Raw genomic sequence first — 25,180 nt, forward strand, 5'->3', positions numbered from 1 at the left:
AATTCCCCAAGGAGCTTGTTGAACATGCAGATTCCCAGGCCCCTCTCCATACCTACTACTCAGAATCCCTATGCTCAAGTAATTTATTGCTTAGAAGGGAAAAAAAGATAGACCGATTAACCCATGGTTACAATACAGCACTAGAGGTACGCTAAGGATGCTGCTGGTACAAAGAGATGGTGCATTATCAATCAAAGTGTACTTGAGATGAATTTTAAAGAATGAGCATAAATGTAGTGCCAGATGAGGATAGTCGTGGTATATGTATTTCACACAAAGAGTAGTCTTTGTAAAATCTATAGGTGTTATGGCTTGAGGGAAGAGTGCCCATCACAAGATTAGAGATGCACACAGGGTCAAAATATGAAGAGATTTGTGTTCTAAAATAAGGAGTTTAAAGAACTGTGGGAAGACATTAAAGACTCTTGTGATTCTAAATGCACAATACAGTTAGAACCACTGGGATAGCCTAGAGGACAGTGAGCTTTGGGGAATGAATAGACAGAGAGATCAATCAGCAAAGGAATGGCAGCTGAAGCCACAGGCTGCTAACTAAGGGACCTGTCTAAGGTCACATGGTGTTATACCCAGAGCTGAAGTTACCACTCCTTATTTAGTTTTATGGTCCTACCTCTGCACTACTTATGGAAGTATCTCTTAAGTGAGCCTCTTATCTCAGATAAAGAAAAGATTTCTAATACAATTTATCTTATTTGTTGTATCTTAATAAGTTATCCTTCAAACCCTGACTGCAATTTATTATTAGAGTCCTTACATCCTCATAAATCTGTCCATAGCCACAAAGTCAAGTTGATCACCTTGGTTATCCGTGACATGAAAGTCCTCCTTATTTTCCAGAGGCATCTATTTTCTAGTAACTTTGTTTTACTTTTCTTTTTCTTTTAATCATCACAGTAAGTCATCTATTTCTGTTCTTAATAAGCAGACACAAGTTTACAGGACTCAATTCCATCTACTACCCTGAGTTTTCTCATTTCAAACATCAATGGCAATTGCACCTCCCCCACAGGACATTTCTTATTCAATGACATTAGAACCATCTACAGACTCTCTTCTCTTCAGTGTTAGAAAAAAGAAGCAATTTGTAGCTAGAATCTTCTGTTTTGTACATAAACAAACTGAAATTTCCTCTGGAGTTTTTTAGACTTCCTTTTAATTACTCCCTTGTCTTGTCTTGGGTTAATATTAAAAGGTTTTCCCTTATATCCAAGTAATGATGCTAGTCTTGGCAAGATGACTCAGTTTCACTCATATAGCAAATAGTTATTTAGTTCTTACCCTCTATAGAAACTTGTGTATTTACTGGGAGGGGGTAGAGGAATTATTCATACTCCTATCCTAGCAGACTTGATAATCCACTGGTGTGACAAGGTTAGTGTGAAAACTATTACAAATATAACAGCCCATGGCTCACACTAAGTGTCTGTGGAAAAAATGATCGTCTCAGCATGCATTCCAACCTCCTCCTCAGTTGTCTTCTGTACTGTGGAGACTCAATAGCTGAGAACTATGTGTCCCAGACTCCCCAACATCAAGGTTCTACATCTGAATTTCACCTTACCAGTTAGAAACATTCATGGGAGATCTGAAGTGGGGAGTGTGATGGCGGCCTCATTCTTGCTGCTTCTGCTATTCTTTCTTCTGCTGGTGAGCACGATGGGGAAATGTAAGGGTTTTCTGAGCAGCATCCTAGCATCCCACATCGGCTTCGTGAGTATTCAGAAGCAGTTGGAGGTGGTGGCAGCTTAACTCACCTGGTGGGCTGGTTCTGGAGGAAAGGAGGAGCTGTTCTGGAAGTTGTTCCCGCACGCTCCGCCAACAGGCTGTTTCTTTAACCTCCCAACAATTATGGACACCCAGTTTCCATGTTAAAGGCACTTCTGCTTGAAATAGCCAGAATGACTTCAGTTTCCTGCAACTTCCCCAACTGGTAGGGTTCCAATATTGGTGGAAGAAAGGAAGGAAGGGAGGCAGACAGGCAAGATGGCAATTATTAGGGAAGACCAAGAGAGGCAGAGGCTCTATAGAGAAGGTGGTGCTTGACGTAGCCCTTGATATACAGAGAGGCTTTTGACAAAAATGAAGGGCAAAGGAACAGCATAATAGGCTGAGGGTAAAGCATGAACAGAAGTGTAGAGTTATGAAAGGCCGGAGTATATGAAGTGTCGAATGGTTTTGTTTTTGCTAAAGTATTGAGTATGCTTATTTGGAAGAGTAAAATAAGACTATATTCTGAAAGGTTTAAAGAGCTCAGTTTAGATTTAATTAAGCAAATTATTAAAGTTTTTAAGTAGGTTAATGCCAATATCAGAAATTGCTCTTATATGAAAAAGAATATATATATGAAAAGGAATATATATATATATATATATATATAACTGAGTCACTTTGCTATACAGCAGAAATTAACACAACATTGTAAGTCAAGTATACTTCAATAAAATTTTTAAAAAATTACTCTTTAGGGAAGTTAAAAGGGTAGAATGGATTGCAATGGAGAATCAGGATATTGCACAGTTAAGCGGCTATTACAAGAGGACAGATGAAAAGTAACGAGGGATTAAACCTCTGTGGTAATATAGGGAATGTAAGAAAGGGGATGGACACCAGAGACTGCAGAGGTATAATTTACATAACCTGATAATTGGTTAAACACATACAGATTAGCGGAAAGGAGTCAAAGATGACTCTGATGACGGTGTCATTAACAGAAAGGGGAAAGAATAGAGGATAAGTTGGTTCTGGTCTGGGGAGGACTTAGTTTGGATTTACTGAATGTCAAGTAGCAGCAGGACTCTATGTGAGGGTATCTGGAAGGTATTTGGAAAGGCAGGGTTGGTGCTGAGGAGAGAAGTCAACCATACTGAATCTGGAAACATACCTCAGAATCTGATGATACTTTAAAGTATTAACTGAAAGGTAATTACCCATAAAGGCTTCCTACTTCTCTAGCTACTCCTCAGCCTCTTTTGTAGGCTTCCCTTCCCTGATTACTCCTTATATATCAGTTTTTCTTAGGGTTCTGTCCTTACTCCTCTTCTTAAGCTACTACCTTCCCCTAGGGAGCTTACATATGTTCCGTCACATAGCCACCACATGTTCATGACTTCCAAATCTGCATCTCTAGCCGAGACCCTTCCCCAAACTCTCCCAACCTGTTCATCTCCTCTGCTTACTGGAAATCTCCATTTGGCTCTCTCTGGGCACTTCACACTTAACACTCTCCATGTTAAATTGATCATATTCTCTTCCAAACCTTGTCCTCCCTCCAGTGTTCGCTATGAATGGTACCATAATCCACTCAATTGCCTAAACCAGAACCTGGGAATCAGGGGGTCCCCGACCACTCATCCTTTTCCATCAGCCCCATCCCCAAATCCAAGCAACAACCATTCTGTGAGTCTACCTCACCAACAGCTCCTAAAACCATTCACTTCTCTCCACGCCCACGACCCTGGTCCAAGCCACTGTCATTTTTTGCCCCAAATGGTTACAAATGCTTCCCTACTGTTCTCTCAGTTTCTAAAGTCCTCCTCCAAATCATTCTCCTCCCTGAAGCCTGGGCGATCTTTATGCCATGCTGCTTTGAACCTGTTCCTCCCTGCTTATCATCTCTCTCACTTTCTCATTCAATGGCCCCATCAGGTCACCCCATGGCTGAGCTGACCCACAGCAGCTTGTCCCCATTCCTTGCTCAGAGCTTCCACTCAGTTTGTCTTGTTTTTATTTTCTATTTTGAAAATAGTACAAAGGGAAACAGCGGTACAAAAAGTTCCTACACATCCTTCAATCAGCTTACCCTAACGTTAACATTGTACATAACCAGAGTTTTACCATCCAAAACAGGAAATTAGTATTAGTAGATTAATATGAACTGAAGTATGGATCTTATTTGAATTTCACCATTTTTTCTACTAATGTCCTTTTTTCTGGGCCAGCCTCCAAATCCAGGATTCCACAATGTAATTAGTTAAGTCTTTTTAGTCTTCTACAGTCTCTGACAGTTTCTCAGTCTTTCCTTGTCTTTCACGAGCCCACTCAGATTTTTAAATCCCCCATTCTTTTTTTTTTTTTGGCGGTACGTGGGTCTCTCACTGTTGTGGCCTCTCCCGTTGCAGAGAACAGGCTCCGGATGCGCAGGCTCAGCGGCCATGGCTCACAGGCCCAGCCACTCCGTGGCATGTGGGATCTTCCCAGACTGGGGCACGAACCCATGTCCCCTGCATCGGCAGGCGGACTCTCAACCATTGCGCCACCAGGGAAGCCCCTAAATCCCCCATTCTTATACAGAAGCAAGCAACCATGGATTTCCAGATGTCTGAGAAAGTCTCTTATATAAAATATAAATACCAAAAAACAAAAACAAAAACAAAAACCTCTGAGGAAACAATATATAGAGAAGAAAATTTCTAGAAAATTATTAATAATGTACTCAAGAAACCATGGTGAGTATATTAATAATATACTCAAGAAACCATGTTGCAACCATGAAACAAGAACAGAATACTATTTTTAAACAAAACTTTAAGGGAACAAAACAGACTCTGGGAGATTAAAAATATGACAACAGAAAGGAAAACTTCAATAGAAGGGGCAGAGAATAAACTTGAGGATCTCTCTCAGAAAGGAGAACAAAATGACAAAGTTCAGAGGGGACCTGGGCATTAAAAGAACAACCACACAAATGAACATATGATTTTAAAATGTGGTATGTATTATGAAAGAGAAGCCTAGGTCACAATGAGTGAGTATACTGGGGGGTGGAGTACAGGGGTGGTAAAGAGGGTCAGGAAATCCCTTTGATGAAGCTAAGACCTCAAGAACAAGCAGGACTTAGCCAGACAACAGCTGGGGAAGAGAAGTTCATGTGCAAAGGTCCTGGGGAGGAAAGGGCTTAGGGAATGAGAGCACCTGAAAAGCAGGCCAGTAGACAGAAATGGAGGGACTGGAGAGTTGGGGTGATAAGACAAAGCCTTGGAGGTCAGGATTTTCATGGTGAGTGCAATGGGAAGCCAAGGAGAGGTTTAAGAGGAAGTGAAATGATCCAATGTGCTACTTAAAAAGCCACCTGAGTGTAGTGTGGAGATGAATTAGAAGTAGTTTAGCGACTATATAATAGACTCTCTCATCTTACAGATGTATCATAATTTAATCATTCCTCTATTTTTTTAGACATTTAGGGAGTTTCCAGTTCTTCGCTAATATGATTAATACTGTAATAGACATCCTTAAAATGAAATCTTTGCCAGCATCTCTAGTTATTTTCTGAATATAGACTTGTTGAAGTGGAATTAAATAATTGAGTTAAAAGGTATGAAAATTTCTGACTATATTTTAAAAGTTATCTTTAAAAGAGAAAGATTTTGATCATTACATATAAGAAACCTACTTCACAAAATGGATATCTTCCTACTTATTCAGTTAAACGATATCAACAGATGATTACTTAAGAAGATGAAAAGCTTCCATTTGTATGGAAAAAGCACTCCATTTATTTGTTTTTTAAAAATGGTACGCACTTAACATCATCAAACTTGATACTGTCCAACTTCTTGGTTGGGATGAGCCACATTTAAGACAATCAACATGCCAGCAAGCATTTGGGACATCCTAAAATAACCTTAATGTAATGTAATCTTCTAAGGGTCTGTTTGCGGTTTAACTTTTCTATAACAATACTTTTTTGTTATAAACATATTCACGGGCTTCCCTGGTGGTGCAGTGGTTGAGAGTCCGCCTGCCAATGCAGGGGACACGGGTTCGTGCCCCAGTCCGGGAAGATCCCACATGTCGCGGAGCGGCTGGGCCTGTGAGCCATGGCCACTGAGCCTGCGCGTCCGGAGCCTGTGCTCCGCAACGGGAGAGGCCACAACAGTGAGAGGCCCGCGTACCGCAAAACAAACAAACAAACAAAAAACAAAAACATATTCACAAATCTGAAAAAATGCTTTGTTAGACCGTGTTTCCCAGTGATGCGCCTGGTCAGGTTCTATGGAGCAGAGCTGTTTTGCTCTCTCCATTTTCTCTTCCCATTCTCTCACAGGTGGCCTCTTTCACACGCAAATTTACCTCTTTTGGTCCTCATCTCAGCATCACCGTAAGCAAGCTCTTTCACCTCTTTACCTAGTTCTTCCTACTCGTTCTGTCTCCTTGTATACAGACTCCCTCACCCTCCAGGTCTTACATATTTATTTTCTCTTCAACTGATGTGATCCTTTCTCCCTCTTTCCCCCACACCCGTTCGCTCTCACTTTCATCTCCCCCCCACCACCCCGACTCCTCAGCCCTCTCCTCTCTCCTCTCACACACTCCAACGACTCCTTTCCTGGGTCCTGGTTCGGGCAAGGACTGTTGGTTAGAAAATCTGCCAAGGTGGCTGAGGAGATAATTGGGGCAAGGGTGGGGATGCAGATGCACGGATGCTGGGCATGAGGAGACCAGGTGGTCAGCCAGGGTTTCCCAGGCCCCTGTGGCAGGAGGGGGTAGGCCTGAACTAAAGGCTGGGGCCGCCAAAGCAGGGGACAAAGGCCGAGTCCTGCTGATCGCCAGCCGGAGCACACACACTTCAGCCACCCAGAACACTCTGTGGCCTGGATGGGGTCTGAGAGTTGCCAGTTGGACATACTGACCTAGACAAGCAATTAAGGCATGTTCAAGGTCTGCTGAACAGGACAGTCTTTTAAACTAGGCTAAATCCCCTCTTCAGGGTTGCTGATTTTTCTCCCCCTAAATTTTCCAGATTTATAATCATAGTAAGAACTAGAAGACAAATCAGACAAGGGTACTGAAAAATCTGATGTACACTGAACATTAGAGTTAATGTCCTGTTGGAAACAAACCAGGTGCCTGGTGAACACTGAGGGATCTAGTAGGTATGCTTGATGAGAATCTGTGCTGGGAAGGAATTTAAGATCAAGGTCAGGAATGATTAATATGCATGAAGGAAGTCATCAACATTTAAGGACAAGCAATATGAATCTCATTAAATCTTCAATCGCTTCCTATTGCCTGAAGGAATTGGTGATAGTCTAATGATTAAAGCCATAACATTAAAGTAGAAAACAGTATTAGAAAATTAATCTGACTTTTATAAAAGAAGCTAGCACGAAGCACCAATCCACCTAAGAGACTTGACAAGACTCTCAGCAGCTGTGATTTTTCTCTTCTGGTGAAAGAGACTTCTGGGGGCTTTCTTTTTTTTAATCGACGTAATTGATAATCTTTCACATGCTTCCCAGTGGGCCATCGTACTGCTGTCTGGCTGTTTGTCATGTCTCCCACTTACTCACTGTATCACCAGAACACACCTCCCTCGGCCCCAGCCTTCTCCTGCTGTGTCGCTCAGTCACATTTCTGATTGCAGCACCCCTGTGCTCACTCGGCAATACCCTGAACAGCTGCTATTCACGGAACATAAAGTAGGGGAGAAATGACAGAAGACAACAGAGAGGAGCTGTTTTTGTAACATCAATTCTTAGAGGGGCTGGTTTTCAGCTGGACCAGCCAGTTGGCAGGGAGTCCGGTGAGGGTGTTCTTTTCATCCATGACCTATTTCTATTTGATCTTATAGGAAAATCACAATCTTACTGATGACAGAGACAGGGTATGTGATGCCCCAAATTCAGAATTATCACAATGCTGAATAGAAGGATAAACAAGTGTGATGTGCAGACTCCAAATGTGAGAGATAAAAGGATCTCAAATGTTCATTTTCCTAAGTTAATATTTCAGTAATTAATAAGCTTTCTCTCGTAGATGTGGAAGGAATTTTTAGAAATCATGGTCCTATTACTAGTAGCCCTCCTTAGGGAAAAAGTCATTTTAGAAATGCCAATTCTATCTAAATGGTGGACTGTGAGTGACTTTTACTTTCTTCTTTATACTTTTTTTGTTTTTGTTTTTGTTTTGGTGGCACCACTCAGCTTGGGGGATCTTAGTTCCCCGACCAGGGATTGAACCCAGGCCACGGCAGTGTAAACGCCGCGTCCTAACCACTGGACCACCAGGGAATTCCCTCTTCTATATACATTTTTATAATATCTTTTTAAAAAACATAAATTTATTTATTTGTTTTTATTTTTGGCTGCGTTGGGTCTTCGTTGCTGCATGCGGGCTTTCTCTAGTTGCGGCAAGTGAGGGCTACTCTTCGTTACAGTCTGTGGGCTTCTCATTGCAGTGGCTTCTCTTGTTGTGGAGCATGGGCTCTAGGCACGTGGGCTTCAGTAGTTGTGGCATGTGGGCTTCAGTAGTTGTGGCTCACAAGCTTAGTTGCTTCACGGCCTGTGGGATCTTCCTGGACCAGGGCTCGAACCTGTGTCCCCTGCATTGGCAGGGGGGTTCTTAACCACTGAGCCACCAGGGAAGCCCCACTTTTATAATATCTTAATATTTCCACTATGAATACAGTTGACCACTGAACAACCTGGGGGTTAAGGGTGCTGACCCTCCTCGCAGGAGAACATCTGCAAATAAATAGTCAGCCTTCAGTATCTGTGGACCATGTAGCACTGTAGTATTTACTATCAAAAAAAAAATCCATGTATAAGTGGACCCATGCAGGTCAAATCCGTGTGGTTCAAGGGCCAACTGTAGTTATTAAGGGCTTATTATTAAGAACTGTGTGGTAGCCAAGGTGGTCGCCAATGACCCAGCCTCCTGGCATCCACACCCTGGTCCGCTACACTGTGCTGGTCTGTGGGAGCAGGGGGACGGGATGTTACTTCTGAAATTAGGTTATAAAAGACTGTGGCTTCTGCCACAGTGGGCACTCTGGTACCCTCCTTGGATCACGAGTCTGGAAGAAGCAGGCTGCCATGTTGTGAGCAGTGCAATGGAGAGACACAGGTGGCAAGAAAGTGGCCTTCACAAGGAACTGAGGCCGGCCAAGAACCATGTGAGTGAGCTTGGCAGTGGGTCCTCCAGCCCCAGTCAAGTGCTGGGATGACTACAGCTCCCACCAATAGCTCAACTACAACCTCATGAGAGCTCCTAAGCCATAGGCCCCCAGCTAAGCTACACCCAGATTCCTGCCCCTCAGAAACTGTGACATAGAGTTTGTCATTCGGGGTAATTTGTTACACAGCAGTAGGTAACTAATACAGCTGCACAGGTATCATTTCTTTAATCTTCATAATAGCCTAGTAAGGTAAGTACTTGTCTCAACTCCATTTTAAAAATGAAGAAACTGAAGCCTGGATAGGTTAACATGCCCAAGGTTCCACAACTAGTAAGCAGCAGCATCAGAATTCGAACCTAAGGAGCCTGATTTGACAACCCACACTCTTAGCCTCTCTTTATACAGCCTTCCTTGTATTACTTTTATAATCAGAAAATATATTTTCAAAGTATTTTCATTCATAGAAAAAGAAATTCCCACTCATCCTTCACTCCTGTTGTAGAAGTAGAGATACTCTCACCACTTCCAAGGGGAATTTTCCCCCTTCTCCTCCTTCTATTCCTTTTCACCTCTTTCAGGTCTGCTCTCTCTCCAGGAAGCCCCCTGCTCTCCAGAATTTCCCGTGGTCCTTGTTCCTTACCAGTTGCCTTCCTTCCCTCTGCATCTAAACATAGCCAGGACCTCTATGTCAAAACCAAAATGTACGTCCACACAAAACTTGTACACAAATGTCCACAGCAGCATTATTTGTAAGAGTCAAAAAGTGGATATAACCCAAATGTCCAACAATTGGTGAATGGATAAACAAAATGTGATATCCCATTCAGTAGAATATTATTTGGCAATTAAAAAAGCGATGAAGTACTGATACATGCTTCAACATGAATAAACCCTGAAAACACAGTCCTAAATGAAAGAAGCCAGTCATAGAAGACCACGCATTATGTGATTACACGTATTTGAAATGTCCAGAATAGGACATCTATAAAGCCAGAAAGCTGATTAGTGGTTACCTAGGGCTGGTGAGGATAGGGGGATTGGAGAGTGACTACTAATGGGTAAGAGGTTTCTTTCAGGGGTGATGAAAATATAAAATTGATGGTGGTGATGGTCACACAACTCTGAATACACTAAATACCACTGAATTGTAAACTTTAAATAGGTGGATTGCATGGTCTGTGAATTATATCTTGATGAAGTTGTTGCTTAAAAAGAGAACCAAGAACCTCCACACTTCTCTGCAGCCACCACCATCACTTTTCATCTCTCCTTCCACTGATAAAATTTTGGTCTAAGTCTCTATGACCTCCAAGTGGCCAATTTCACTGACCCTTACTGAGTCATCCAAAAATTTCCTCCTGAGCCTCTTTTCCTGACTAGGTTCTCTGTTTCTGCCAACTCCCTCTTTTCTGCTCTGACAGCTCCTCTCCTTCCTCAGGTCCCCTTTCTAACCACCAGGTCCTGATTCCTCCTTCTCTGTATCATTTCTCTTGCATCCATCTCTCCCTTTCCATCCTGAACACAAGACACTAATTCAGGACCCCATCACTTTGTTTCCACCAATATTTCCCAAATGATACGATAGCATTCCCTCTTCAATACATCCAGGGCACCACCAGCTGCAGGTTATTTCACTTATTTGTCAAAAACCTTCATCAGTCTCTGCTGCCTATAAGATAAACCCTAAGCCGACCTTCAACGTTCTCATCACCTGGCCCTAACCTGTATTATTAATCTTCCTCTTCATAACTCTTCTACGCAAACTGTCAGCTCCAGACAAACCCTCCATTCCAGAACCCTCTGAACAGGTCTTGACTTTTCCTGTATTCACATGGTTTCCCCACCGCTGCCCTGCTTTACCCCCTTAGAAATGCCCCTCCATCATCCCTCCGCCTCTCTGCTGACCACCTTACTCATCCTTCAAGGCCCAATTCTGTGAAGTGATCACTCCAGCCCCAAATTATCTTTCCTTCCTCTTTTTCCCGGAGCACTATCATACTGTTTTGCAGTGTTATAGGTATTAGGCTTCTTTCTCCAATTAAACTAAAAACCATCTAACCCAGTTCAGAAGTCACCTCCGTGGTGACACTCCAGACTACTACCCCCAAATCTTCCAGTTCCTCACTTCTAATTCCCATTATACCTGTTCTTTGCTCTTGCTGGAAATTCTCGTCTTAGGACAACTCCTTTCCCCCCCAACCAAACTATCAGTCTCTTCCCTTTCTACTTCTATGTTCTAGATTATTCATTGTAATAATAATGAGCCCAGAAACAAACAAAATAGACAAGGTCCATGACCTTGGGAAACTTCCAGCCTAGGCTAGACTCTAGAATGCATTAATTCAACCCCCCTCTTGCTAACCCCCCACTCTCCTTTTCTCTTACTCCCTGGTCCTTCCAGTGCATCCATCTGGAAAATTCCAATCAATCCAACTATCTACCTTCACTCTTTTATACACACAGGATGATGCCCATTTGGAGAAAATCACACAGTGGCAATGAATGGGGTCACTACAGATACACGGTCTCTAATTTCACTTGGATCTCAACACTGCTGGGCAATCCTTCTATTATCCCTTATCATTTTTTCTTCCTATTTCCCAACCCCCTACCTCATTTCATCTCTAATCTCTGCAAAAATGTACAGAAAGAAACAGAAGTAATTGGGGGACGAGGAGCTTCTTCAATTTTATGTCTCCTCTCCCAGCTGAAAAACTATCTACATGCACATCTATCATTTCCTCCATCCCTAAGGGAGCAGGAGTCTGGTATCTTTACCCCTTTTCACACACATGCTTCAGTTGTCCCATTCAGGTAGTCCCCAAATGCTACACATTTTACTGCTAAAAGTAGCATCTCCAACTGGCTACTCCCTAGCTCTCACCCTGCTTGCTTGCCATATTAAACCAGCCGAGATCCCAGAAGGCTGCACAGGCTCTCACCCCTCTCTCTGCCTTTGGACAAGAGGCCTCTCTGTTTCTAGACTCCTTCATCTGACCAGGCCCTCCTTGCACTGGAGGACTCAGCCTAGTCTTCTCCTCCTCTGTAAAGGTGAAGGCGTGTCGGTCTCTACGGGATGATCCCATTGCATCATATGCTTACCTCTATCTGTGCATCCTTCTTATTCTATTGCAAAATTGATTTACATGTTTGATTCCACCAAGGACTGTGAACTCACAGGACAAGAACTGTGTATTCCAAGGCCAGTACAGTGTAAATGGTACATACCCCACTATTTAGTTTCCTTTTGTGTTTCCACAATACTTGGGTCAAATCTCCTCTTTCCCCATTAATTTGTGCATTATTGCTTTGTGATCAGAGGATGCAGTTTATACAATTTTTCTTTCTAGAACTTACTGAGGTTTTCAGTGGCATAACTTACCATCTTTTATCCTATTTTGTGTATATTTGTAAAAAAAAATCCTAATCCAAGGTATCAAATTTAATATTAATCAAATTTACTAATTATAACATTCTGAAATCCAATAACCTTGTTATGTCTACTTAAATTGACAAATTAGAGGCATGCTAGTTTCCTATTACGATTGCGGTTTTATCCATTTTTCCTTTTATTTTTAACAGCTCTTGCTTTATGTATTTTAACATGTTATTTGACTCAAAGATTCATTATTAATAACTTTATTGTATCACTATTAATTAGCCACTTTTCATTCATTCATTCAAAAAATCTTTATTGAGTGCTTATTATGTGCCAGGCATTGTTCTAGGTACTTGGGATACATCAGGGAAAAAAACAAACAAAAATTCTTCTCTTTGCCAAACTTATAGTCTATATATGTGGGGAGGTAGGCAACAGACAACATGACAAATAAATAAGTCATACAGTGTGTTAGAAAGTGTTAAGTGCTATGAGTAGGGCCTTACAGGACATTATGAGGATTTTGGCTTTTACTCTGAGTGAAGTAGGTTTTCAGCAAAAGAATGACATGATCTGACTTAACATTTTTAAAAGTTCAGTCTGGCTGCTGTGTTGAGAATCCAGTATAGGAGGGTAAGGGTAGAAGCAGGGAGACCAGTAAGTGGTTACTGCAGTAATCCAGGTAAGATATGATAGTGACTGAACTCAGGGTGGTGACAGTGCGGTGTCAAAAATGCATTCTGGATATATCTTAAAGGTAGATTTGGGGCTTCCCTGGTGGCGCAGTGGTTAAGAATCTGCCTGCCAATGCAAGGGACACGGGTTGGAGCCCTGGTCCGGGAAGATCCCACATGTCGCAGAGCAACTAAGCCCGTGCACCACAACTACTGAGCCTGCACTCTAGAGCCCGCGAGCCACAACTACTGAGCCCACGTGCCACAACTACTGAAGCCTGTGTGCCTAGAGCCCCTGCTCTGCAACGAGAAGCTACGACAATGAGAAGCCCACGCACCGCAACGAAGTGTAGCCCCCGCTCACCACAACTAGAGAAAGCCCGTGTGCAGCAACAAAGACCCAACACAGCCAAAAATAAATAAATAAATAAATTTATTTTTTTAAAAAGGTAGATTCAATGGGATTTCTTGACAGACTGGATACGTGAGAGAAAGAAAGGAATTGGGGTTGATTTGAAGGTTTATGGTCTGAGAAACTGACAGGATAAAATTACCAACAACTAAGGTAGGGAAGTCTTTGGAGTGGAGCAAATTTTAGGGAAGAGATTAGAAGTCCAGTTTTGGAGTTTTGCACATGTCGATTTCGACATTTGGAAATGTCAAGTAAGCAGATGGATGTATGAGTCTGGAATTTAGGAGAAAGGTCTTGGCTGAGGGCATAAACATGGGAGGCAACAGCTTAATGTGTTATTAGAGTCATATGACTAATGAGATCATTAAGGGGATAGTGAGGGTAGAAAGAGAAAAGGTCCATGAACCTCTTTGTCCTCTTTGATGCTTTTTGCCTTAAATTCTATTCTGTCTAATATTAATATTCTTACTTTGCTTTTCTCAATGGATAGTTCTCTATTGACACATTTGACCTTGGGTTAACTTTCTAGCTCTGTTCTCTTTGGAAACCTGGCAAATGTGGAAAGTCAGCCATGATACTGAGTAATATCACTTATGGTAAAAATGACTCCCGATTAATAAACTTCATCTAGACTATAAATATCTGGTGATAGGGAATTCCCTGGCGGTCCAGTGGTTAGGACTCCATGCTTTCACTGCTGAGGTGCAGGTTCAATCCCTGGTCAGGGAACTAAGATCCCAAAAGCAGCGTGGGCAGCCAAAAAAATATATATTTTTTAAAATTAATTAATTAATTTATTTATTTTTGGCTGTGTTGGGTCTTCGTTGCTGCACACGGGCTTTCTCTAGTTGCGGTCAGTGAGGGCTACTCTTTGTTGTGGTGCGCGGGCTTCTCATTGCAGTGGCTTCTCTTGAGGAGCACGGGCTCTAGGCGCACGGGCTCAGTAGTTGTGGCACGCAGGCTCAGTAGTTGTGACTTGCGGGCTCTAAACCACAGGGTCAGTAGCTGTGGCTCACGGGCTTAGTTGCTCCGCGGCATGTGGGATCTTCCCGGACCAGGGCTCGAACCAGTGTCCCCTGCATTGGCAGGCGGATTCTTAACCACTGCACCACCAGGGAAGTCTAAACAAAATTTTTTAAATAAATAAATAAATATCTGGTGATAAGCCATACTTGTTGTGTGTGGTGACTCCAAGTTTTGTGGGAGATATTTTGTGACTGCCTGCCTGCATGTACTACCTATAAGTTGTCCTTTAGGTTTTCCACTGAAAATTAATTGCTGCTGGCTCTTAGATATTACATAGTGTTCTAGTTAATACTGCTTTGTAACGAGTTACCCAAAAGTTAACAGTGTTTTAACAGAACTAATAATTTTATTATGCTCATGGATTCTTTGGGTCGGGAATTTGGAAATGAATGTCTGAGGCTGCATGATATCTGAGGCCCTGAGTAAAGAAGAAGACTTGGCTGGGGATGACTCTAGGGCTGTGGGCTGGAACCATCTGAAGGCTCATTCACATGTCTGGTGCCTGCAATGGGATGACTCAAAGATTAGGTCTCCTGACTGGATAACTTTCAAAGAACCTCTTCAAGTGGCTTGGCTTCCTCACAACACAGCAGCCCCAGGGTAGTTGGGTTTCTTACAAGGCAGCTGAAGCTGCCAGCATGACTGTTCTAGTGAACAAAGCAGAAGCTGCATCTCCTTTTATGACAGCCTTGAAAGTCACACAGCATCACCTCCCCAATTCTCTTTTGGTTGAAGTAGTCACAAGACAGTCTAGACTCAAGGGGACGGGACACAGGTTCGAGCCCTGGTCCGGAAGATCCCACGTGCCGTGGAGCAACTAAGTGAGACCCCACTTCTCAGTGGGAGGGGTATCAAAGAATATTGATATTCTAAGGGAGATGCTACTGTTTTTTCAAATCATCTTACTTCGAGAAATTAATGAAAGTCACGCATATTTTCCTTCAGGAAAGTGTCCATATAGACAAAATTTTGCATGTATTTGAGGAGTCCATCTTCTTCCTTCCCATTGTATCCAAGAAACAGCCTTAGATTGCCTTGATTCATTGACACGTATCCCATCAAGAGGGACTCTATATCCCCTTCCCCGAATCTGGGCTTCCTTGTAATTGCTTCAACCAATGGAGAACATCTGCAAAAAGGGAAGGGACATTTCTTGTGCTAGATACTTTCACAGGTTCTCCCACTTAATTTCTTAATTTTCATTTAACTTAGATAATTTTAGACCCTTTCTTTTTTTGAAAACAGGTGAAGAAAGTGAAATTCAGAAAGGTTAAGTTGTTTTTTTTAATAGACATAATTTTTAGAGCAGCTTTAGGTTCACAGAAAAGTTGAGTGGAAAATTACATTACTTTTTAAATTCACGTGATAATAAGTTGTAGAGACAGGATCCAAAATCAGATCTTTACCAGTTGCTTTTTCTGATATATAATCACTCTCTAGATATTAAGAAGCATATTATTCTAAGCACAAGATCTGACGTTTCACTAGATACAAAACTGAACCTCTTGCTGCAATGTGAAGGACTAACACCATGGGACTCAACTTGCAACAAACACTGGAGGATGTTCAATCCTTTCTTACTCTATAACCTCCTGCTTTAATATTGTTATAGTAAGAATTCCCTAAATTCATTTTTTTAAATGCTATTTCTGTCAATTGCTTTTGCTCTTCTTTCTATAATCTTTCAATCTTGCTTTAGGATTACATTTCCACACTGAGTGATCCTTTCATATACTTTCAGAAAATTAAGGAAGTAGATACCCAATTAAACATAAATCCACACAGTTCTAAACACAACTCATTGGTCACTTTTGGAGGATAAACTTGTTATTTTAAGAACTGGTAAATACAGAGAACAAATCAAACATTTAACTTTTCAGTATGAGGTCTATCAGGGTAATCAAATACTTGACGAGAAAGTTTCTTTCTGTAGATATCTTCTAGCTAATAAACGCAGAAGGAATGACTGAATTAAAATATTACCATTTTGCAAAGTCTTAATGAGCTAATGGAGCCAAGTAATGATCACCAGTGGCCACTAACATCACATAAAGCAATACTCTAGGAAGTATTCTTGCCCAAAACAACAACAACAACAAAAAGTGTAACGTAAATCAAGTCAGGCCTTGGGTCTAACTGCCAGTTAATAGAGGAACATTTTAAATGACTCCACTGGAAATACAGTCAGCAAAATCCAGAATGTCGAAAGCTCCATGCCGAGTCAGTTGCTTCAACAAATAAATTTCAAGAAAAAAAACCTGGGAAAATAAACTTACTGAATAAAAAAAAAAAACCTGACATCCTCTTCTAGCCATGTTGGCATAACTGGTACTAGAATTCCTTCCTGCCTTAAATGACTAGACAACTCGACAAAACGTGAAGGAGCTATTTTTTGGCATTGGCTGCTGAACAATGTAGGACAGTGAAACTTGAGGGTAAATAAGTACACAAGGTGAGCCCAGATTGGCTCCAGTGTTCTGCCTGGGGAAACCGTCCCAAATGTGGCCTTGGGAGATGGAGCCCAAGCCAAGCACAGCCCCTCATTGTTTACTTAGGGAGGCAGAGAGCAGAGGGCTGGCTGCTGAAGCAGCTGGAATTTGTGCAGTACTGAGGGTTCTGGGAAACAGAGAGGCACAAGGCCTACCAGACAGCGGCTGGTGCAAGGCTGAGAGCTGAATAGAGATTCCAGAGGTTGCAGGGCTGGGAGAAGTTGAAGTCTTAGCCCAACCCGAGTAGATGGACCTCACTGAGCCCCACAGGCATTCAGTGGAATAAGAACTGAATAAGTGGGCCTTCAGTGGAATAAGAACCACGCACATGCAGAGCAAAGGTGGGCAAATTAAGACCTGTGAGCCAAACCCGGCTCACTGTCTTTCTTATAAATAAAATTTTATTGGAATATAGCTATGCTCATTTGTTTATATACTGTCTATGCTGCCTTTGTACTATATTAGCAGACTTGAGTAGCTGCAGTAGAGACGATAGGGCCCACAGAAGTTTAAGATATTTACTATCTGGCCCTTTATAGAAAAAGTTTGCTGAACTCTGCACTAGAGTAAGAGCCACACTCTAGTACTAAGAGCAAAACAAACAGATCCACCAAGGAAGAAAACCACGCCTGGCAGAACAGCATAATCTCCACAAGGTATTATCCACTTGGGAAGAAGATAAAATTACATATATGAAGCACAGAAAAATGTGATCCACAGTCAAGAAAAAAAAGTCAATAAAACAGAAAAAGACCCTGAGATCACCCAGATGACAGATTAACAGATAAGGACTTTAAAACAGCTGTTATAAATATGTACGTACAAGTACTTAAAGGAAAAGATGCACGTGAGTAAACAGCTGGGAAACCTCAACACAGAAATGGAAACTGTAAGAAAAGAACCAAATGTACATTCTAGAACTGATAAGTGCAATATATGAAGAAAATTTTAAAGGCTCCTGGCTTTTGGAGATACATAATGAAAAATCTACAGATGAAATTATATATCTGAGATGTGCTTCAAAATAATCCAGCTTGGGGAGGGGAAGTGGCTGGGGGTAAAGATGAAACAAGAGCTGCCATAAATTGATGACTATTGTAACTAGGTGATGGGTATGTACTGCTCTCTCCACTTTTCTTTATGCTTGAAATTCCGCACATTCAAAAGCTAAAAAAGAAAATCCAATCTCTACAAGAAAAAACTGTTTTAACTGAAAAACAAGATAATGTTCAAATGAAGCTTTGCATATATCTTATTCTCCTCCCATCTTGCCAAATTCCCAAAGATACATAGCATCCACTCTGCATTTTCAAAGATTCCCAATGCTTGGGGAAAGTGAACATTTCATAAAAACTGTGAATATTTATGTAGGTGAATGCCATTCTCTCTATCTTTCTCTCTCTCTCTGTATGTTCTACACTTTGACACACATGGATATATCAATATTTGATTTCACAAAATAAGATTAAATTGCATTTTCCAAATAATATATGTTGTGAATATCATTCCACGTCAACAAATAGAGGTCAACACCTTTTTTTTTTCTTTTTGGTTAATGACTGCACAGCATTCATCATTGAGGGTCTACGTGCCTCAATGTGTGTATTAAAGTTCGTAATTTCAATGGGAGACAGGAACTATGCGTTACAGAAAGCTATTTCAAGCAGAGGGAAAACATAAGAGCACACATGGCTTGAGGGACAAGTCTGACTTTAGGGAATTCAGGGTCATGATTTGATTGTTAAGTATGCTTTAATTTATGTAGTAACAAGCCATATCATAACAGAGTTTATTTGTACTTGTATTAAGGTACTTGTTAAAAAAAATCATATAGCAAAAATCCATCTCCATTCTCAGCTATCAACATGAATAGAGTTTAAGTCACAGGAAGCTCCTTATTAATAGTATTGATATTTTCCAAATCATCCATGGCCTGCATCCCAAAAGATGATTTCTAAGTTGGTTTGATGAAACTGAGGATACATTTTCCTCCTGAATCTATACAAAACAGTAAGGATCTCAGGTCAGTTGACAAAAGTTTAAAGTACCTAATTTATTATGTAATATAGCCCCTCCCCTACCTGGAGGTTAAATTTTTGAAAAACCACTATCATAAGAAAATTCTTAGTGGAAGAATCTATGGCCTTAGAGTCACAAATGAACAAAAGCACTTGTAAAAATTTGTACATTTGTTAAAAAAAGACAAGAATAATAAAATATTAGTAGCATTATATGCATCTTAAATTACAGTAATGAGTATATATAAGTAATTTCCAGTTACCATTCCTTGATCATGGAAATCTTAAAGGTGTTCCTTTCCTATATTATAAATTACATAGACATTTTGCTCTGTTGCAGAGAATATGCACAGTAAAAGAAATTTTTCCCTTGGGTCTGGTCCCATTCAAACATTTGATATCTTTCGTATTTGCTTGGTTGGTTTTTTCTTTTATACAGTTTAAAAAAAAAAGGTTTGGAAAATAAAAATGCTAACTTCTCAATGTATAAAATTCAAACACATCAATTATAAAGAAAGTAAAAATCAGTACAATCTCACCATCTGGAAATAAGAGCTATGAACACTTGGGTGAGCATCATGCTAGATATTTCTTTGGGCATATATACATATAAGGAAACAAAGATACAAACTTTATGTAAGTGGGATTTACTGTTCTATACCAGCCTTTCCTCCTCTATGCATGTCCATGACTTTTTAAGTCTACAGTATATCTACATCATCTTTTTAATGGCTGCACAGCACGCCATTGCATGGATAAACTATAATATATTTAGTCATTCTCTTACCAATGGACATTTCAGATTATGGTGAATATTTCCCAATTACCATTATTATAAAGTGACATTCTTATTTATCCAACTTTGTACACTCATCTTATTGTTCTCGCAGGATAAATTCCTAAAAGCAGAATTGTTAGGTAAAAAGTATGTATACCTTACACCTTGATACACATTGCCACACAGCCCTCTGGAAAAGCCAAACTATTTCACACACCCACCAACTGTGCCTTTCTTAGACTTTCTGCTGGACTTGCCACAATCTGCCCCCTCTCCTCTCACTGGCATCAGTTCCCTCCACATGGATTGTGGAAGGACAGCAGGATAGTGATTAGGTCCAAGGGTTTACTTCCATCAGCTTCCTTCATCTCTCCCATGACTACACTGCTTAAGCCTTAAGCACTTCTCTTTCAGATTTCTTCCCTTCCCCCTCCCAACCTCTTTTTTCTAATTATCTCCAGTAAGTCTGACTCACAACTCACATTACCTGGAATTCTCACAGTTGCCCAAAAAGGTATACAGAAGGAACACTGCCTTAAATTAATCTTGGAGGGAGATGGACTATAAAAGGGGGTGGGGGCAGGGAACAAAGTCACTAACTAGGCTGGTCATATGACAAAAACTGACATTTTGAGATAAATTATTCTTTAGGCCTACCATATAACTTTTGTGAACAAATGTTCCTACAGGAGGTTGCAGTCTGAAAGGTCTTTCATTTGGTTATGAAACTGAGTACTTACTATGTATACACATTGTATGCCAGGTTTTGGGAAGACAGAGATGAAGAAGATAAGATTCTTGTCTCTAAGAAGCTCCCATTCTAGCAAGGGAGATGGAGGTGTAAACAAATACTTTTCAGATAAGTGTGCATACTCTGATACAGGGTAATAAGCGTTGTGATAAAGGCATGCCCTGAGTGCTATGTAAGCAGACTGGGTTAGCTTAGCCTGGGCAGAGGCAAATACAGCTTCAAAGGAGAGATGGCATTTAAGTGTGGCCTTGAAGGATGAATGGTTTGCTGGGTGAAAAAAGACATTGCAGGCAAAGCAATTAAGGAGGTACACAATGGCGAACCTTAGCAGAGATATGAGGTTAGGAAACTGGCAGGACCTAAGGCTGAAAAGGTAAACTGAGGCCAGACTGAGATGGTGCTATCCTTCGATGCTGAGGGATTCAGACTATCCCAGTAATGAAGAGTCCCCAGAGGTTGTTTTAGTAGGGAAGCATCATAATCAGATCTGAATTCTAGAAAGACAGCTGGCTGTGGGGAAGAAGGTGGACTGAGGTGGAGACCAGTTACAAGGGATGGTAAAGAATTATACCCAGACCATGCAGAAAACTGGAGGCATCCAAGAAATGGGATTTACTGACTCACTGGACACAGACACTGAAGGCAGTGGTGGGGACCAAAAGCCCTTAAATACTTACACTTAGGTACTGCCTGGATGGTGATGCCATTAATGGAGACAGAGTATATATGCGGAGAAGCAGATGTGCAGGAAAATATTCATTTCCATTTTGGACTTGTTGAGCTTAAAGGGCCTGTGAGACATCTAGGAAAAGATACCTAACAGAGAGCTGGCATTCAGACCTGGTGTTCAGTTCCAGGGGATACTCTGTTGATTTTTAAAAACTGTATAGATTTGACAGTCATTGAGGTAGGTAAATTTGATTGCTGACAACCAAGAGAGGAAACAGGGATGAGGGCTTAGAACAGAATCCTGGGGAACACTAATATTTAAAAATCTAGAAGTAGAAGAAGAGCCTAGTGGAAGTCTGGGAAAATCAGAGAAACAGGAGGCAAGCCAGGAGAGACTGGCTCAAAAAAGGAACAAGAGTGTAAAAAAGAAAATATGCTCCCTTCTTTGCCTTCACCATTCCTTCCCATACTCACTGGGCAAAGGATCTTACGTGCCAGCTTCGAGAGCTGGAACAAAGATTCTAATAAAGTGGCAACTGGGAGTGAGAGATTAAGCAAGGACAGAGCTCCTGGGGTCCCAGGGTAGGGATTTTGCACCGTGATCAGGGATTTAGTGTCAGTGCTAATACCAGGAGTACCTTCATTCCTAAAAGGCTCTTGTTACCTTCTCTCTACCTTCCAAGAGACTAATCCATCCTTTCCCCTTTCCAATGTCACTACTTATAGTTTCCACCCATCCCTTAGCCCATGATAGAAGAGAACAAATTTGGCCAAGCTGCAGGGCTTGCGGGATCTTAAGCGGGATCTTAATTCCCTGACCAGGGACTGAACCCATGCCCTCGGCAGTGAAAGCACCCAGTCCTAACCACTGGACCGCCAGGGAATTCCTCAGAAGAGAACAAGTCTTAACAGCCTCTCAATTCAGTAAGCTCTTCAGCCAGGTACTGTGCTTATTAAGATACACATATAGATAAGACATGGCTCCTGCTCAACAAGAATTAACAATCTAGTTAGGAGTGGGGATGGAGAGAGGAAGTAGGTAACTACTATATAGAGGGTGTACTGTGATTAAAGCTACAATGAGCTGGAGAGTCATGAGAGAAACCTTATGCCCTTCTTAAGAGGTTAAAAAATCTCTTCTGGCACTTCCCTGGTGGCACAGTGGTTAAGAATCTGCCTGCCAATGCAGGGGACATGGGTTCGATCCCTGGTCCAGAAAGATCCCACATGCCACGGAGCAACTAAGCCCGTGCGCCACAACTACAGACCCTGTGCTCTAGAGCCTGCGAGCCACAACTACTGAGCCTGCGTGCCACAACTACTGAATCACGCGCGCCTAGAGCCCGTGCTCCACAACAAGAGAAGCCACTGCAATGAGGAGCCTGCGCACCACAACGAAGAGTAGCCCCCGCTCACCACAACTAGAGAAAGTTGACACACAGCAACGAAGACCCAACGCAGCCAAAAAAAAAAAAAAAAAAATCTCTTCTTCCCATTTTCCAAGAGGGAAAGGTGCACATAGATGCTGACGATAAATCCTGGCACATAAAGACTTATAGTGGATTAATTTACATCAATCTAAAAGGGTGAAAAGGAGGAAGAGAGAAAAGAGAGTACCCTTCATAAATTTACCCTTCATTTTCAACCCTGGGGGGCGGAGAGCAGGTGGTACAGGACAACCTGTCTGCAATGCATAATAAAAGTAATTATGAATAATCCATAAAGGGGCCTTTCCCTATCACTAAATGTCTTCCTGATGACATATTTTCCCTCCCTCTTCTAATCAGAAGATCCCCCTCTTCTAGTCAGAAGATAACCCTCTTGTGGGGTATAGTGGGATGGGTTACTATAGCTATTTCTGTAATAGCTTTTTCCAAGACTGTCTGAACCACCATTTGTCAAAATCATAAGTCACAAAAAAGATGAATATGGAGCTTCCCTGGTGGCGCAGTGGTTGAGAGTCCGCCTGCCGATGCAGGGGACACGGGTTCGTGCCCCGCTCCGGGAAGATCCCACATGCCGCGGAGTGGCTGGGCCCGTGAGCCATGGCCGCTGAGCCTGCGCGTCCGGAGCCTGTGCTCCGCGACGGGAGAGGCCACAGCAGCGAGAGGCCCGCGTACCGCAAAAAAAAAAAAAAAAGATGAATATGTTATTTCTATACTCTGCAAAGAGATTATATACATATGCATACATATATGTGTGTGTATATAACACGTGTGTGTGTGTGTGTGTGTCTGTGTGTGTGTGTGTGTGTTTTGGCTCCTCCTCTACCTTGACTATCTGCCCAGATCCTCTTCACCATTACCTGCAGTGCACAAAAAAGAAGTCCAAACGCCATTATTTCTTGTCAAAAGAGGAAACAGAAAAAAAGTAACTTGATTAGTAAACAGAGTTTGGATTGGAACCCAGATCTTAAGAGATGTAAATGGGTGCTCTTTTCACAAGGCTGTACTCTCACACTGGCCTCCACTCTCCCTTCCAACCAGTCCAAAATACTGCCTACATCACCTTCCCTTTACACATCTCTCACCTCATATCTTCCTGTGGCTCCTTAGTCATCTCCACTAACACTATATTACACTGAAAGACTGAGGTCTATCTGCCTACCAACCTCCTCCCTCTCTAAAAACATCTTCCTTTTTACTTCTCACACATGCTCATCATACTTGTCCTGTCTCATCTGAACTTTGCACACTGATTTCTGTGAAGAGACCATGCCATGCAGGGCAGAGGAATGAGCACTTAAAAAAAAAGAAAAGAAAAGAAAAGAAATCAGTGCCATGTTCAAATGCCCATTTTGCCCCTTACAATCTGTGCAATCTTAGTCTTATTACTTAACCTCTTTGTCTCACTTTTCTCATCAGCAGAGAATAATGCCTAACTCACTGGGTTTTAAAAGGTAGCTAGCATATGTTAGGTGCTTAACACAGTATCATGTACTTCAAAAGCACTTAATAAACGGTAGCTATTTACTGTGAAAATAATATTTGCCTCATAGGACTGTTGTTCCTACATGCCTGAAACCTAAATAGTCCTTGAAAATATTTTAATTTCCTTCTTCCCCCATCCTTGAAACTTCCTAGTTCTTTCCAACAAAGATTCAGAAACCGGTTCAAATCCAACAAAGATTCACCTGCAAAAGTATTTGCACATTTACTAAAATCTCACCACTCACACAAGAGTAACACCTACTGAAAGCTAACCAGACAAAATTTCTCCTCTTCTTAACTTTAAGTCAATGGAAGAGAATAATCACATTTTGCAAGTTCCCCAAAAGACGTGTTGAATCATGCCAACGGATACAAGTTGCTTTCTCTGCGGCAACTGAGGGTCGAGGCGCATTTCAGTTACTGTAGGTTCATTGCTCCGCCTCAGGAATAAAAGAGTTTGCTACAGCAAACACACAACTGACGTGGGAGAAGAAAACCTCAGACAATGTCCCATAAATCTCAAGGAGCGACTGCAAATAGATGCCACGCAGTGACGTGATCTAGGCAAGTGACAAATGAACACTTGTGGGTATGTTCCTGTGGCAATGTGTCATCGTGTGTCTGCGTCTGTCCGCAGAACTGAAAGCACATTCGTGTGCGCCAAGATGTCTGATCGCGGACGTGTATTCCTTTGAACCCGACTGCGTAGCCAGTGAGCGACAGTGAGAAGCCCCGCGGAACTGTCCTCCAGGTGCTTACCTCTCCGGACGAACAGGTGGACGCCGCTGGGCGCCGCCATGTTGGCGTCGGTCACGTGGCCTCGGGCTCTCGCCCCCTCCTCGCCCCGCCCCGCCCGTTGGAGCAGTCCAGTCGCAGCCGTGCCGAAGACCGGAGGCGCCGAGGCCGCCAGAGGGAGAGTGCGCGTGCGCGGCGGGAGCTGACTGCGGGAGCCCAGGCGGCGGAGCGGCTCGGGCACCGGGGCCAGTAGGGGAACCCGCGGCCGGCCGAGCCCGCTCCGGCCGCGAGAGACGGGCTCCAGCCGCGGTTCGCGCGCTCGCTCTGAGCCCCCGCGCCCAGGTGGGATGGAAGAAGCCTGTCAGGTAAGCGTGGTATCCAATATTTGTAGCATCAACATTT

At 42.1% G+C, this 25,180-nt stretch overlaps 1 protein-coding gene and 1 non-coding gene across 4 annotated transcripts in view; both read right to left on the bottom strand.

Moving 5' to 3' along the window:
• METAP1D (methionyl aminopeptidase type 1D, mitochondrial) overlaps positions 1-24,906 on the bottom strand; it is a 78,212-nt gene extending 53,306 nt beyond the window's left edge. For 2 of the 3 annotated variants that reach the window (XM_089916666.1, XM_022570037.3), the window contains exon 1: positions 24,803-24,906. In XM_089916666.1, coding sequence (XP_089772792.1) covers positions 24,803-24,842 — 40 coding nt within the window. In that variant the 5' untranslated portion in view covers positions 24,843-24,906. Of the gene's footprint in view, positions 1-1,582; positions 2,379-24,802 lie in introns of those variants that run through there. The other variant, XM_089916665.1, reaches the window with a different exon arrangement.
• Positions 7,959-8,030, bottom strand: TRNAV-UAC (transfer RNA valine (anticodon UAC)). Its single transcript has one exon. It is a non-coding gene; the product is annotated as a tRNA-Val (tRNA).
• Positions 24,907-25,180: the final 274 nt, after the last annotated feature.

Source organism: Delphinapterus leucas, chromosome 8 (assembly GCF_059928025.1).
Source record: "Delphinapterus leucas isolate spDelLeu-1000000601 "Yukka" chromosome 8, BTC_Dleu_Yukka2, whole genome shotgun sequence".
In the NCBI taxonomy this organism is placed as follows: Eukaryota; Metazoa; Chordata; class Mammalia; order Artiodactyla; family Monodontidae; genus Delphinapterus; species Delphinapterus leucas.